We start from the raw sequence: 16361 nt of genomic DNA, 5'->3' as shown, positions 1-16361 counted from the left end.
TGCTCGTGCATTGCTCACTTGCCAATACAATGCAAATATTTCCTGGGAGAATTTCTCTTTCCTCAGGTGGAAATAGGAGAGCTGCTTCTTAATGACTTTTTGTAGATAAGGACCTTCTCACTCTCCAACCCTTCTCTCTTCTCACGTAGCCCTGCACAGAAGGTCGCTTTCCACATTCTTCCTTGTATGTTTTATACTTAAAGTAATGGCTACCAGTCTCACCAAATTTGATAGCTACAGATTTTGGCTAAAACTTGCTTGTAATTTTACCCTTGGTGTAACCTCAAGACTTACGAAATTTCAGTATTATCCAAACTACAAACAGCACTACTTTTCTATATTTAATTCACCTTCTGGGCCATCACTCAGTAATTGGTCTTCTCATTAAATTGTGCACTTGGAGGGGTTCTTCCAGCTGCTAAATGCTGGGTCCAGAGTCCAGCCAATTTGGCAGCACTGGTTTCAAATGAATGTTTGAACACACTAAATTGGATAAAAAACAGAATGCTGGAAGAACTCAGTGAGTCAAGCAGCATCTGTAAAGGCAAACTCTGTAGGTCAGTTTTTCGGATTAAGACTCTGTATCAGTCCCAAAACATCAGCCTGCACCTTTTGCCTCACAGGTGCTGCTTGACCCACTGAGTTCTTCCAGCATTCTGTTTCTTTGTTTCAGATTCCAGTATCTGTAGTCTCTTTTGTCTTCAGCCTAACTTGGATGTCTGGCATGGATGTGTATTGTGTGATCTTCTGTTCCTAACTATAGTGGATAATGTGATCATGCCCAAATATGTGTGTGCATATTGTATATAAAATTCTCAACCAAATTATCACCTCTAATGCTGAAACAACAGTTCCTCTGGAGCCCGTGTTTATGGTCATCGAGTCCTATGGCATGGAAGGAGGACTATTTGGCTGTGTTTCTGTGCCTAGTTTTTCGAAGTGTTATTCAATTAACCCCACTCTCCAGCTCTTCCCACCTTGCAAATTTGCCCTTTTCAAGTATATATTCAATTTCTTTTGGGAAGTGTTTAAAAATCTGCTGCAACCAGTTTTGGGCAATGCATACTGATGGGTTCTTTTGCAGATACCTGTGTTTGTGTTCCCCCAGAAACATTCCATAATAGCCATTCATAAGTTTTGAATCGTTCCATAATATCTGTTTTAATGAGACTAATCTCGGCTTTTTCGACCTTCAACACAATTAATGTTACTCACCTTGATATCATTTCAATACATTTGCTCTGCGCCCATTTGAAGGCCATCATATCTTTCTTCCAAGGTTCAGCCTAGTATTAGGCACAGTAGAGAGACCTAACCAATGACTTATAAAGATGTAGCATAATCTCTTTGCTTTTGTACTCAAAGCCCAGATAAAGCTGACACAAATTTCTTAGAGGCCCTTTTATGATTATGTGATTAGTAAACACTGATGAGTATTGGTGAGATGTACAGATGATACATTGGCTCTTAGAGCCACATTATCCCCACAGAGCACTGACAAACAAACAACAATATTTGACATATGAACTATCCCATGGCCAGTTTTGGTGACTGAATATTGTATAAAATTATTCTTTTGCTTATTAGTTCTTATTAGTGTCCCAGATCCCTATTAGTTAAGCATGGAATGGCCAGATCAGAAAACCCATTCAGTTTGCTGAGAATTGTTTCAGAATGGCCTGATGTTCATTGATACTGCATGAAAGATCTGAAAGGATATGTTTATACATATATTCAGTCTTAAAGAAAACTGTCAATCACATATGTTATTAGCTGCAAGGGTATAGATAGATCAGCAAAGGGTACCAGGTCCTTGTGTGGCATGCATGTATGATCCATGAGATAATCTCTTCTTGTTTGCTGCTCTATCCAACTGCTGGTAACATTAATTCCTGGACCACTGAGGCATATCCAAGAAAGATATTTAATCTATTTTGGCACATGCTTAACTGTCAGATTACTTATTAAATTTTTAACCTTTTTTTCACAGAAACGTTCAGTTGAAGATCTGAAAGAGCGATATTATAGCATTTGTGCAAAGTTAACAAAGATCCGAGCCCCACCTGGTTCTGATCCCAAGCTTTCTGTCTTTGATGCTGGACATGAGAGACGGAGAAAAGAGCAACTTGAGAGACTGTACAACAGAACGCCAGAGCAGGTAAAAATTTCTGCTCAGTATATAAAATAAAAGTGTGGCGACTCACCGTCTAGTCGGGCGAACCGGCTCGGCAGTCGGGTCGCGCGGCGTCGGAGCGACGAGGCCCAAGATGGCGGCGGGCCTCGTCTTTCCGAGCGACGGGGAGAACCCGCACGCGGGAAAGTCCTGATGACGTAGGACTTATGTCATTGCCGGTTTTTTTGGGCGGGAGTTTCTCTCCCTTAAAGGGCCCGCACAAGGCGGGAAAATAAACCAGTTCTGTTTGGCAATCCTCCGAGTAGAGTCTTGTTTTATTCCGCGGTAGCAACCGCTACAAAAGCAAGTTTTTGTTTTGCAGTTGAAATGAAAAAGAAACAAAATACTTAAAATACACGGAGACACCAAGAATGCACGTGCTGGAATTTGGAGCAAAGAACAAACTGTTGGAGAAACTGTAGAGGGAAATGGACAGTTGATGTCTCGGGTTGAGACCCTTCATCTGGTCTGTGAATCTGGATCCTCTAGCAGTTCGTTTTTTTTACTTAAAATATATATCCTGTATCCTACCATGTGAAACAAAAGATAACTTAATGAAAGCACAAAAAAAGCTTTTTCCTTTATGAGAAGCATGAAGTCTATTGCCATGTTGAATTCATGTGTGTACCTAAATTAAAATATTTCCATAAAAAACATATTTCTGTGTCATAGAAATGGCATAGCTGTTTCTTACAGGGGTTATAGTCCAGAGGTTAGAGTGATTTGAGAAAATTTCATAGAACAAAGGATGTAGATCCAACCAGGGAAAATACTATTTTAGATCTGATCATGTGTAAGGAAATGAGATTAATTAGTAACCTCAAAGTATAGGATATTGTAGAGGAAAGTGATAATGATGAAAGATTTTTGCATTCAGTTTTGAGAATAAGAAATTTGAGTCTGAAACTAGCCTAACTTAAAGTCAGCTACCTACAAATGAGGGGTAAGTTAGCTAATGTAGTTTAGGAAATTAGATTAAAAGGCATGAACATAGAAAAGCAGTGACAGGCATTTGTGAAATGGGAATTCCTTTTCATAAATCCATGTTGATTCTGCCCTATTATTAATTTTCAAGTCTGCTGTTACCACTTCTTTAATACTGAATTCCAACATTTTCTTTATCAACTGATCTAGAGTATTTTGTTTTCTAGCCCCTATTCTTAAATAGTGGGGTCGTATTTGTGATCTTTCAAATTGCAACCCTTCCAGAATCTGGAATTTTGGGACATGACAACCAGTGTCTTTATCCACTATCTTTATCCCCACCTCTTTCAAAAACATTGGGGATGCAGGTCATCTGCTCTTGAGGGATTTATCAGTCCTATTAGTTTCTTCAGTACTGTTTATTAACTAATGCTCATTTCTTTGATCTCCATAGTTCACTTTTTCTAGGAGGTTTTCTGTCTTCTGTGTAAACAGGCACAAAATATTTGTTCCGTTAGATTTGCCCAGTCTAGATATAGATTAAAGTCCACCTTGATTATTTAATAGTCTTGATACCTGCACCTCTAATTTTTCTATTCACTCATAAGAGTGGCATGGCCTCTGCTGTTTGGTAGGCAACTCCACCAAATGTTTTCTGGCCCTTGTTGATTCTTAGCTCCACCCTAATTGATTCTATTACTTAATTTCTTGAGATAAGATGCTTCCCCTCTACTGCTTTGAACCCATCCTTTAATATCAGGGGAACCCTGTCTTTTTTTTCCATTTTACTTATCTCTTGTAAAGAGAAGTATCTTGGAATATTTAATTCCCAGCTTTGGGGTCACTTTGCAAGCATGTGTGTCTAAGTTACAGACAATAAGGAGATAAGTGGGAAGGTAAATTGTGAGGTGAATACAAAGTGAGATAGCTGGATTAAATGTGTGGACAAAATGTTGATGGATGGAGTATAATGAGAGGAAATGTGAGGTAATCTGTTTTGGATCAGTTGTAAAGAAGTAAGGGGGAAACAGCGGTAAATGTGGTGTAGAGGCCAAAACTGGATCAGTCATAATCTTATTGAATGATGTTGCAGGCCTGGGGGTACAGATGTCCTGGTCTATACCTCTTTCTTGTATCTTTATATTATTATAGTAGAAACTGTTGTCTAAATGGTGTGAGATTATTTGTAATGGTATTCAGAGAGATCTAGGAGTTCTGAGACATCATAAAGTTGGCATGTAGGTACATCAAGTAATTAGGAAGGCAAATGGTATGTTGGCCTTTATTGTATTTATTGCATTGGAGTAGAAGAGCAAGGAAGTCTTGCTACCACTGCTTCGGCCATTGGCGAGAGGACATTTGGAATAGTGCATGCAGTTGTGGTCGTCATATTTAAATAAGGATATATTTGTGTTCGATGCAGTGCGACAAAAGTTTGTTAGATTGTTTACTAGTCTGAGGTGGTTGCTGTATTAGGCAAGATTGAGCTGAAAGGGCCTCTATCTCTACAGCATAGTTGAGAGGTGATCTTGTTGAACATACAAGATCCTGAGCAACCTGATAGATAGATGCTATGGTGGTATTTCCCTTAGTGCAAGAATCCAGAACCATAGAACCATACAGCACAAAACAGGCCCTTCGGCCCACCATGTTGTGCCGTCCATCAAACCACCCTCACACTACCTAACCCCTTCCTCCCGCATGTCCCCCCATCCCACACTCCTCCATATGCCTATCCAACAAGCTCTTGAACCTGTTCATGTATCTGCCTCACCACCACCCCAGGCAGTGCATTCCATGCACCAACCATTCTCTGGGTGAAAACCTCCCCCTGACATCTCCCCTGAACCTCTCACCCATAACCTTAAAGCCATGCCCTCTCGTCTTGAGCATTGGTGCCCTGGGAAGGAGGCGCTGACTGTCTATTCTATCTATTCCTCTCAGTATTTTATATACCTCTATCATGTCTCCTCTCATCCTCCTCCTTTCCAGTGAATAAAGCCCTAGCACCTTAAGCCTCTCCTCATATTCAATACTCTCTAATCCAGGCAGCATCCTGGTAAATCTCCTCTGCAACCCTCTCCAACGCCTCCACATCCTTCCTATAATGAGGCGACCAGAACTGAACACAGTACTCTAAGTGTGGCCTAACTAGAGTTTTGTAAAGCTGCATCATCACCTCGCGGCTCTTAAACTCAATCCCGCGACTTATGAAAGCCAACATCCCATTGGCCTTCTTCACTGTTCTTTCCACCTGTGAAGCAACTTTCAATGAACTGTGAATATGAACCCCCAGATCCCTCTGCTCCTCCACACTGCCAAGTACCTTGCCATTCACCCAGTACTCTGCCCTGGAGTTTGTCCTTCCAAAGTGTACCACCTCACACTTCTCCAGATTGAACTCCATCTGCCACTTGTCAGCCCAGCTCTGCATCCTATCAATATCCCTCTGTAAGCTCCGACAGCCCTCCACACTATCCACACACCACCTATCTTAGTGTCGTCCGCAAATTTACTAACCCAGCCCTCCACCCCCTCATCTAAGTCATCTATAAATATCACAAAAAATAGAGGTCCCAGAACCGATCCCTGCGGGACACCACTAGTCACTGCCTTCCAATCCGAGGGCACTCCTTCCACCACAACCCTCTGCTTTCTACATGCAAGCCAATTCCTAATCCACACAGCCAAGCTTCCTTGGATCCCTTGGCCTCTGACCTTCTGAAGAAGCCTACCATGAGGAACCTTATCAAACGCCTTACTAAAATCCATGTAAACCACATCCACCGCACTGCCCTCATCAATCTTCCTGGTCACCTCCTCAAAGAACTCTATCAGGCTTGTGAGGCAAGATCTTCCCTTCACAAAGCCATGCTGGCTGTCCCTAATCAGTCCACGATTCTCTAGGTGTTCATAAATCCTATCCCTTAGAATCCTTTCTAACAGCTTTGGGCAGAATCTCAGGATAACAGGTTGAACACATATGACTGGGATGAGGAGGAATTTCTTCTCTCAGGCTGTTGTAAATATTTGTAATTATTTATCCCGAGAACACTAGTTACAAGGTTATTAAGTTTATTCAGGGCTGAGATAAATTTTTGGACTGCAGAGAAATTAAAGGTTTTGGGGATCGGGTAAAATAAAACAGAGTTCAGGCCAAAGATTAGATTGGCCATGATACTGAAAGGCAGGCTTGAGGAGCTGTATGGTCTACTATTTTTCTTATATTCTTATGTTGTATGGGGGCATAGGTTAAACATCCATCAAGGCAACTGAAGAATTCAAATTCATTTATTAAATAAATCGGGAATGAAATGCTGATGTCAATAATGGTGATTGTGAAAATATCAGATTGTCAATAAACATATGTGGTTCATCAGATTTTAGAGATGAAATTCTGAATTTTGCCTAACTGTAACACCTGATCCACAACAATGTAGTGAGTCACAATTAAGGGTGAAATTAAAGCAGTAAACAAATTCCCTCTTTGCCCACCTTCCAAAAGATTGGCTGTGTATTAACTGAGAAATTGACTTTACTAAAGTTGTACAGTATTATGCATCTATTCCACCAGGCATCGGAATTGTTTTCAATAATATTTGTGTTTCCTTTGTTTGTAGGTGGCTGAAGAGGAGTACTTAATACAAGAATTAAGGAAAATTGAAATGAGAAAAAAAGAGCGAGAAAAGAAAACGCAGGATTTGCAGAAACTCATCACAGCTGCAGACAATACCACAGAAATGCGCAGGGCAGAGCGAAAGGCAGCAAAAAAGAAACTTCCGCAGAAAAAAGAAACAGAAAAACCGGTGAGATTCTATAAATGCACGGGGTATTTTTTTAAAGAAAAAGAATAGAATTTTTGAAATGGTCTTGATTATTTTCCCCCCCAAACAGAGTTGCCCAAAACAGATGTTGATCTGTTTCTCCCAGCACCTACTTCTTGTAAAAGTACTCCACTGGCATGGTTGCAGGTAACTTATTTAATGACCAGATGGAATAGATACACGTGCATTTGTGGCTCATGGCTTTAAACTGACAGTTTAACTTTTAACATAGTTGCTTCATTTGGTGGGAAAAGATTACAAATCCACATCCCTTCAATTTTTAGGAATGAGAAACAAATTAGGTTCCTCAGCCGAGAATTTTGCTGAATGACCAACCCTACAGAGGAACAAGGATAAGCCATTTAACCTCTTGATTTGGCCTTGTCATTCAATATAGTCAGGCTAATCTATGATACCAGAATTACCCCTTTTATTGAATTATATTCAATAAAAAAAATTATCATACTCGGCTTTAAAATTAACAATTTACCTAGTATCAATTAAAGTTTGCAGAAGAGTTCCAAGTTTCTACCATCCTTGCAGATAAATGTATTTTCTAAGTTTACTCTTGAGAGGGCTGGATCTCAGTTAAAACAGTGGTTCATTATCCTGGACAACAAAAATAATTTCCATCTAGTCTTTTGCTTCTCTTAACCTTGAAACTACATTGAAATTTCCCACAACATTCTCTATTCCAGGGAATATAATCCAGTGTATACATTAGAGTCCAGATATCATTTAAATAAGTCTATGCCACATTGCTGTTTAGGCCAGTGTAATTTTCATAAGCAGTGGTGCCCAGAACTGCTCAGATTACTCCAGGCTTTGTACAGTAATGACATAACAATTTTACTCTTTTGGATTCTAGTCCTCTTGATTGGCCAGTATTCCACTTTGGCATGGATGATATATGGCCAGTAACATACACGTCACAGAAGGGCTAGGCAATGAACATCTCCAACAATGCTATGTTTAACCACCTGTCTTTGATTCCTAATACTCTCACCATTGTTGAGCCTCCCACCATAAATGTCCTGGAAATCAATATTGACCAGCCACATAAACACAGTAGCTACAAGAGTGGGTCAGAAGCTTGATTTCCTAGCTAAGTGACTTGCCTCCTGACTTCCATCTACAAGGCACAAATGAAGGAATACTCCTTATCTGCCTGGATAAGTGCAGATCCAACAATACTCAAGAAGCTCAACACCATCTAGGACAAAACAATCTACTTGACTGGTATTCTATAAACAGCCTAAACATTCATTTTATTCTCCACCGTGGCTGCAACGTGCACTACAGTTCCCACCTAGGTTACTCTGACAGCATCTTCTAAACCTGAATGCTCCAGCGAGGAAGACAAGGGCAGAAGATGCATGGAATCACCAACACCTGGAAGTTCCCCTCTGTCACACCATCCTGATGTGGACTTAAAAGAGAAAAACAGAAAATACTGGAAGGCAGCATCTGTGGAAGGAAAACAGAATTAACCAGTTCTGAAGAAATCTTTGACTTGAAATGATAACTCTGTTTCTCTTACCACAGATGCTGCCTGGGTGTTTTCATCGCTTTTTAAAAAATTTTTATTTCGGATTTCCAACGCTGACAGTTTCTTGACCTTCAGTGACTTGAAGTTAGATTGCTATTCATTAACTGTGGGTGGCTGTAAATCCTGGAACTCCCTACCCAACAACATTATGGAGTACTGAAGCACTCAAGAACGTGGCTCATCAGCACCACCTCAGTAAATGCTGGCCTTGCCAGTGACACCAAGATCCCAAGAAAATTAATACAGTAAAAAATATTAACATTTAGCCAACCCTTCTAGTGCTGCTATCTGCTTCCATCACTGATAATGCATTCTGGAAGCCACCAGCTTAAATTGATGTTTTTTAGCATTTAGCCAATACTACAAGTATCAAAATTTTGCACATAAACATTCTTACTTATCATCTAGGGCAATGGTGCCGAATGCATTCTGTTTTGTGCACCTAATCTGATATCCTGGTGCTGTGCCACATTTGGCAAAAGTTATAAAATAGATAAACTATATCTGCATTTGCATTTGATTAATTTTTGCTGCTGTTTCCTAGCTCCTGGCAGCTCTTAAATTGGAGCAAGTTACTGTACTGAGCAACAAAGCATAAAAGTCAGGTTTGTGTCACAAACATGAGCATGGTTCGATATTTTTGTTCATGAAGTTTGACTCTAGGAAGTTTAAGTGATTTTTAAATTAGTTTTTATGAAATTTCAGAGAGGTGTGCAAAAAATTGTGTGGAAGTGGATCCCTTTCTGTTAATATCATTTGCAATAAAAGTGTTGCAAGTTACTACCCATTGATTTGCGAGCACAGTTGAGATTTTGGTTGTTGTTTTTTTAAGTTTTTTTTGTTCTATTTACCTTAAAGATTTCTACGAGATAGGGTTAATTGCATTAGAAAAACCACATGCTATTGAAGCAAACAGTATTATAAAATGCAAGACCGAGACTTAACACAAGCTGTTATATTTTTGTAGGTCTGAATAGAATTGCTGCTGGAGATTTTTTATGCCACTCTAATCAAATACTAATTAGTAGTTTTCATATTGACTAGAAGTTTTTGTTGACTATGTATTTGTATATGATTTTGTGTACTATTTATAACCAAAAAATAATTAACTGGGAGTGTAATAAACCTTTAAATGAGGCATTTGTTATAAAGAAGTCTTCTATTCATAATTACTTCTACAGAACCTCCCTAGCGTTCCCTAGCCAAGATCATCAAAACTTACAAATAGTGTGTCATCCAGAAACTGTTTACCTTATTTCCAACAATTTTTGTGATTCTGTTCCAACATATTCTGCTTACTCTTGTTTTATAGACTGTACCAGAAACTGCAGGTATCAAATTTCCAGATTTCAAGTCTGCAGGAGTCACATTACGAAGTCAAAGGGTAAGGATTTTAACAATTTCAATAATTTTTGAATTGATGGGACAACTGTATAAATGTAATAGTAGTAGAGTACAATTTATCAATATTTATATTAATCATTTAATTTGTACAGTGGTACAAAACTTTTTTTGCAGGAGGGTCAAATTCACAATATGAAATGTACCTGAGAGTCAGTCACACAAATGTGCACCTGTACATCCTTGCCTAAAGCATTCTGACTCCAATCTCATGTTGGTGTCTTGAAGTCCAGCAGCAGGGCACCAACCTCTTGCAGTTTGCCAGCTGTTATGCTAGAAAATCTGCCCACTGAAAAGATATTTGTATCATTGTTAGCTATGGGTGGGTGGCTTTATGTTGTGCCTTTATTTAAGAAGGGCTGCAAGGTCAAGCCAGGGAACTACAGGCCAGTGAGGTCAGTGGTGACAGGAGATTCTGAGAGACAGGATCTACGTGTACTTGGGTGGGTAAGGACTGATTAGGGATAGTCAGCATGGCTTTGTGGAATGGAAATTGTGTCTCATGAATTTGATTGAGTTTTTTGAAGAAGTGACCTAGAGGATTGATGAGGGCAAAGCGGTGGATGTTAGCAAGGTCTTTAGCAAGACCTTGACTTTAGCAAGGTCTTTGATAAGGTCCTGCATGGTAAGCTGGTCCTTAAGACTAGATCACATGGGATCCAGGGTGAGTTAGCCAATTGGATACAAAATTGGCATGGTGGTAGGAGTCAGAGGGTGGTAGTGCAAGATTTTTTTTCAGATTGGAATCCTGTGGCCAGAGGTGTGCCGCAGGGATCGGGGCTGGGTCCACTATTGTTCGCCATCTATAATAACAATTTGGATGAGAATGTAGGTGACATAGTTAGTAAATTTGCAAATGACATCAAAATTGGTGGTATAGTGGATAATGAATAAGGTTACTTAAGATTACAGAAGGATCTAGAACTGGCGAAGTGGGCCAAGGATTGGCAGATGAAATTTAATTTGGACCAGTGCAAAGTGTGGCATTTTAATATTTTTCTTTAAAGATATTTCTTTATTAGTCACATATACATTGAAACACACAGTGAAATGTGTCTTTTTGCGTTACTGAGAATATGCTGGGGGCAGCCCGCAAGTGTCACCACTCTTCCGGCACCAACATTGCATGCCCACAACTCCTAACCTGTACATCTTTGGAATGTTGGAGGAAACCAGAGCACCTGGAGGAAACCCACGCAGACACACGGGCAGGATGTACAAACTCCTTATAGACGGTGGCAGGAATTGAACCCGGGTCGCTGGTGCTGTAATAGCATTCTGGTCACCAAGCTATGGGAAGGATGTCATTAAGCTGGACAGAGTGCAGAAGAGATTCACAAGGATGTTGCTGGGACTGGAGGTGTTGAGTTATAGGAAGAGACTGGATAAACTGGGGCTTTTTTCCCTGGAGTGTAGGAGACTGAGGGATGACTCTATGAGGGGCATGGATAAAATGAATTGTCACGGTCTTTTTCCCAGGGTAGGGGAGTCTGAAACTAGAGAACGTAGGTTTAATATGAGAGAGGAAAAATTTAAAGGGGACCTGAGGGGCAACTTCTTCACACACAGGTGGTATGTATTTGGAATGAGCTGCCAGAGGAAGTGGTTGGGGTGGGCACATTAGCAACATTTAGATAAGTACATGGATAGGAGAAGTTTAGAGGGATATGGGCCAAACTGGCTGGACAACACAGTCAGCATAGATGAGTTGGGCCAAAGGGCTTGTTTCCATGCTATATGATTCTATGATTCTATTTTTTCTATGATTTTACCAAATCAAAAAATTATAATCATGCAAAGAAGTTGCAAAATAGCACTACTTGTGGCAGTTCAATACTAGCACTTGGACAAGCTTTATGATATTTTGGGCTTTTGGCGATGATTTTCTGGCAGAAAAAATATGGAAGAGCTACATTTTAAATGGTGGGTTTTATGGGAATTATATTCATGTTTTTTAAGTTTTGTCCTGAAGACAAACTCAACTCTCCCATGATTAACAAAGGAGTTAAGTTCCCAAAGAAACCAACGTTACATGAAATTTGGTAGCAGGAGGTGCAGTAAATCCTTAACTTTTGCAGGGGTATATTACAGAAATGGCCATGAATCCCGAAAATCGAGAACACTAAGATTGTGCGCTGTGCTGGTAAATCTGTTGTTTGTTGCTGTGTTGCTGGCCACTAGCTACAAGCTGCCATAGATGATGAAGAAATTCAGAAGCTAGTCACTCTCCTCCCAATAAGGATCCAGTAAATCAGAAGTGAATCATGCTTATGTTGACAAGCTGAAACGTAAAAGTTGAAACAAACAAGTCATTCATTGAATTGCCATTATTGCCAGATTGAAGAGCGCACATGCTCTAAAGAGTCTTTTACCCCATTTTAAATCACTTGTTTATTTAATAACCTTCCCATTGAACCAATCAAAAAAAGCTGTTAAATGTTACTGATTTTTATGGACCTGCATCTGAAAAACGGTCTCCAAATGTGTTCCCTACCCTTCAATTAGCAAACGAAACATTTGTTAAGCGGCAAATTAAATGTAACCCTTCATTATGGTGAAGATTCATTAAGTAAATGTTGCTAACTGGGGGAGAGCTGTAAACAGTTCATTACTCTGTCCTAGTAATCAATTTATACCTTATTTCCACAGTGTAGAGAAGACACTAGTCTCAATAATTTAGCAGGATTTGTGTGGTCATCCTTCCCATTAATACAGTACAATAAAGTAAGAACAGATACAGCCATTCCATGAATTATGAAAGGGATATGTTCTTGGAAAACATTTTGTTCAGTAAAATTTCATAAAATGAAAAAGGTGGATAAAATGGATTAGGGGATCCAACTAAATATTAAACTGCTCTCTATGTGCGCTCCCATTGCCATCTTTTCCAGCTGCCTAGATTCATCTCCTGAAAACTTAGCGTTGTATCATTCACTCCCATTTTGAACTTACTACGTACTGATTAAGGAAAGTCTCTTTCAAATCTTTTCTGTGGGAAAATGATCAACAGAAGCCTGAAATGAGGTTGTTGTGCCAAATGGTATTGCTGTGCCAAATTCATACTTATATTGGAGTCATACTACTGACAACTGGTGGAAGGTATATTGAGCATTACTCAAACATTTTGCAAAGAGAAAGTACAAATACTCGCACTATCTGTCAAGATGTGAGGTGATCAGTCTCAGTCACACTTGTGCCTTTTGTTGTCTAAGTTTCATACTGAGGTTCTTTCCTTGCGAGTGTGCGAGCGGGGTTTTTTCCAGCACATGCCCACTCGACTGAGGCACATGAGTCCTGGTAATCCCAGTTAAGTGTAATTTGTCTGGCATCTGACTGTTTGTAAATCCTGATGGTTTGACATCTGGCTCACTCATAAGCCCAGAATGTGAGCTGTGGTCCACAGTGCAAGCTAGGTGTGCAGCCAGAGCTGGGGTTGGGGCCGGAACACCAGGGCTCAGGAATGTTTGTAGATTTGTGGTCAGTGCTGGGGTCCAGAGTGTTTGTATGCTACTTGCTCCTGCATTCACTGGAAACTTTATATCCTATTGTGTAACATGTAAAACAAAATGAAATAAAAATGTGTTAGGAATAACATCCAATGGTCTGGAAGATCCACTAGTCAGCACCACCAAAATCCCAGGGGTGCCAGATTGTTGGAGTTTTACTGTAAATTCTGTTGTTTTAACGGACTCTAACTTAATAAAGATTTTGCACTCAACCGTGACAAATTCTGAGAGGAAATTTGAAAATAGATAATTTTGTTTAGGTTGTGACCTGAGCTCTTTGAGGGAACGGTGTTTAGTGAATTTTTCACTAGGGACTGGTCTGAATTCTTATGAGTTAACCAAAGAGCATGAGAAATGCAAGTATGATTGTCCTGTTCTTCCCTTCCTCCTTAAAAAAAAAGAATGTCAATATTAGCATATTTAAAAGTGCATCACCTAACTTCTTGAAACATAATAGAGATGGGAAGCTGTTAGCAAGATAAACTGGGATTATCAAAGGCTCAGTCTGATAGTCAACATTAGAAAGTCTAGACCTGCATCTGATTTACTGTTGATATATTATGAAAAGGTGAAGCTGCAGGTAATTCATGCAGGTAAAATTATTGAATTATTGTTCCAGAAGGCATGATGTCAGAATTTTTGTCAATTTCTACAGTGCAGAATGCATGTAAATTCAATGATTTTGAAAGATTGCTTTCATAATCCTAGGAAAAAAAGATTCTTAAGCCATATAAGATAAACTTGCTCCATGCTTCAGTAATATGGAGGGCTAATTTATTAAAAGGGTACACAGTGTCAACAGCCAAAATGTATTTTAATTTACTATCATTACCAACATTTCATGATTTATATCACCAATGTAAAACTCATATCTGAAAACTTAACAACGTCAGTTTATTTGTCTTCAAGACTGATGAGCACAGACGAGTCTGTATGCAAAATTTATTTCATCAAAGTGAGGAGTTTATTACTCAAATACATTTAATAATGCATTAGCTCCTGTGGATTAACATGTTGCACTTTGTTTATTGGGATGACTTTAAAGAAGTGATCATCCAGTTCAAATAGCAAATGTTCGAAGGAACCATTTGCAAAAGGACTCTTATTTTTTTTCCTGTAATTTGCAATTTTTCCTACATTTTCTTTAAATTTTTAATATTTCCAATTGTGACCTTTATTTTGAATTTCTAAGCAATATTTGATAACCTCATTTTTCTTGATTATCAATGATCAAGCCAGTTAATTGCAAGCAATGGGAATGTTGGTTTATGTGGGCCACAAAGGTAAAGATTTGTTTGTTAATAAGTGGCACAACAAAATTACTTTTGTTAATGACTAATGAGTAATTACATTCAAAGAATAATTGTAGATGAGTTTCATAATCTTGCCCCTGGTGCTGGCATAATATTTACTGATCTTGAATATGTTCTAGCAACCAAAAGTGCTAAGAAATTTTTGATGAATTGCGCAACCTTTCAATTTTAATTGTCAGATCACTGCATTATCTTGTCAGAATTGTTACCTTCTCCTGGCTTTCCCTCCACCCCCACTCCCCCCGCCAATCCAATACTACTACCATCACTACCCTTTCCACTTAACCTTCATTCTGCAACCCTGAATGTAGCTTAGAGAAAGAAAGAATGATTATGCTTGGTAATGTGAATGCTAGCTGTGCCATCTTAAAAAAATCATGAAGACTATCACATGTTGAATGTTGCTCTGAATCAGGATTTCATTGTGAATGAAGGAAGACAACAACAGTTTTTATTTAGATATAAAGGCGCACAGTGGTGCAGCTGGTGAAGGGCAGCACAGTGGTGCAGCTGGTGAAGGGCAGCACAGTGGTGCAGCTAATAGAGTTGCTGCCTCACAGCTCCAGCAGTCTGGATTTAGTATGGGGAGGAGTTTAAGCATTCTCTCTGTGACTACATGGGTTTCCCATGGGGGTGTTCTGATTTTTTCCTACATCATAAAAGACATGCATTTTGGTAGGTTAATTGGACACCCTAAATTGCCCCCATTGAATAGATGAGTGGCAGAATCTGGGGGCAATTGAGGGAAATCTGGGGGAGAATAAATTGGGATTATTGAAGGCATAGTTTTAAGGTGATAGGTAAGAGCTTTAAAGGGGATCTGAGGGGCAAATTTTTACACAGAGAGTGATATCTGGAACACACTGCCAGAGGAGGTGGTGGAATCACATACAATTACTATGTTTAACAGAAATTTAGAGACACTTAAATAGGTAAGGCATAGAAGGATATGGTCCTAATGCAAGCAAATGGAACTATTTAGGTGGGCAAAAGGGTTGTGATGACAAGGGATGTGATGACAACCTGTGCTGTACAACTCTTATGATTCTAACGTAGAATTAGTGTACATGGGTGCTGGGTGGTCAACACCAGCTCAGTGGGCCGAAGGGCTTGGTTCTGTGTGGTATGGCTCTATGATGTGAATCTGTAGTAAAATGCCATATAGTGTTGGAAATGAGATTAGGTCAATTACACTTGACCTAATTTGATGTTTATCTAATTTTTGTTTCAAACCTTCATTTTTGATACATTTCAAACCTGCAGTAATGACAAATTCTTTTATCTGTTGCCTGCACGATCAAATATGTAGTTACACGAAGGAGGCAAACTCATATAATGAAGCTTATTTTAAAGTGCTCTGTCGTTCTTTGGCTGAATTCAATTGTATTTTGACTGTGGCTTGTAAATGCTATGGCACAGAGCAAGATTAATATTTCTGACCTGTAATACTGGTGGAAGGCAGTTGCCTTCATTATATTTATTGTGTACAAAACATAGCCATACATCAATTCATAGAACTGTTGTACAGCACGGTAGTGTAATGGTTAGCATAACGCTATTACAGCGCCAGTGACCCAGGTTCAATTCTGTCCACTGTCTGTAAGGAGTTTGTACGTTCTCCCCGTGTTTGCGTGGGTTTCCTCCAGGTGCTCTGATTTCCTCCCACATTCC

The 16361-nt window shown here is 39.4% G+C and overlaps 1 protein-coding gene across 4 annotated transcripts in view; it reads left to right on the top strand.

The window, feature by feature from the left end:
• dmap1 (DNA methyltransferase 1 associated protein 1) overlaps positions 1-16361 on the top strand; it is a 71820-nt gene that overhangs the window by 31754 nt on the left and 23705 nt on the right. For all 4 annotated transcript variants that reach the window (XM_052012043.1, XM_052012040.1, XM_052012041.1 and 1 more), the window contains 3 exons: positions 1991-2158; positions 6718-6903; positions 9783-9854. In XM_052012043.1, coding sequence (XP_051868003.1) covers positions 1991-2158; positions 6718-6903; positions 9783-9854 — 426 coding nt within the window. The remainder of the gene's footprint in view (positions 1-1990; positions 2159-6717; positions 6904-9782; positions 9855-16361) is intronic.

Source organism: Pristis pectinata, chromosome 3, assembly GCF_009764475.1.
Source record: "Pristis pectinata isolate sPriPec2 chromosome 3, sPriPec2.1.pri, whole genome shotgun sequence".
NCBI classification, from domain to species: Eukaryota; Metazoa; Chordata; class Chondrichthyes; order Rhinopristiformes; family Pristidae; genus Pristis; species Pristis pectinata.
Note: the sequence above shows the minus strand (reverse complement) of the source record. Positions and strands in the feature narration are given on the sequence as shown.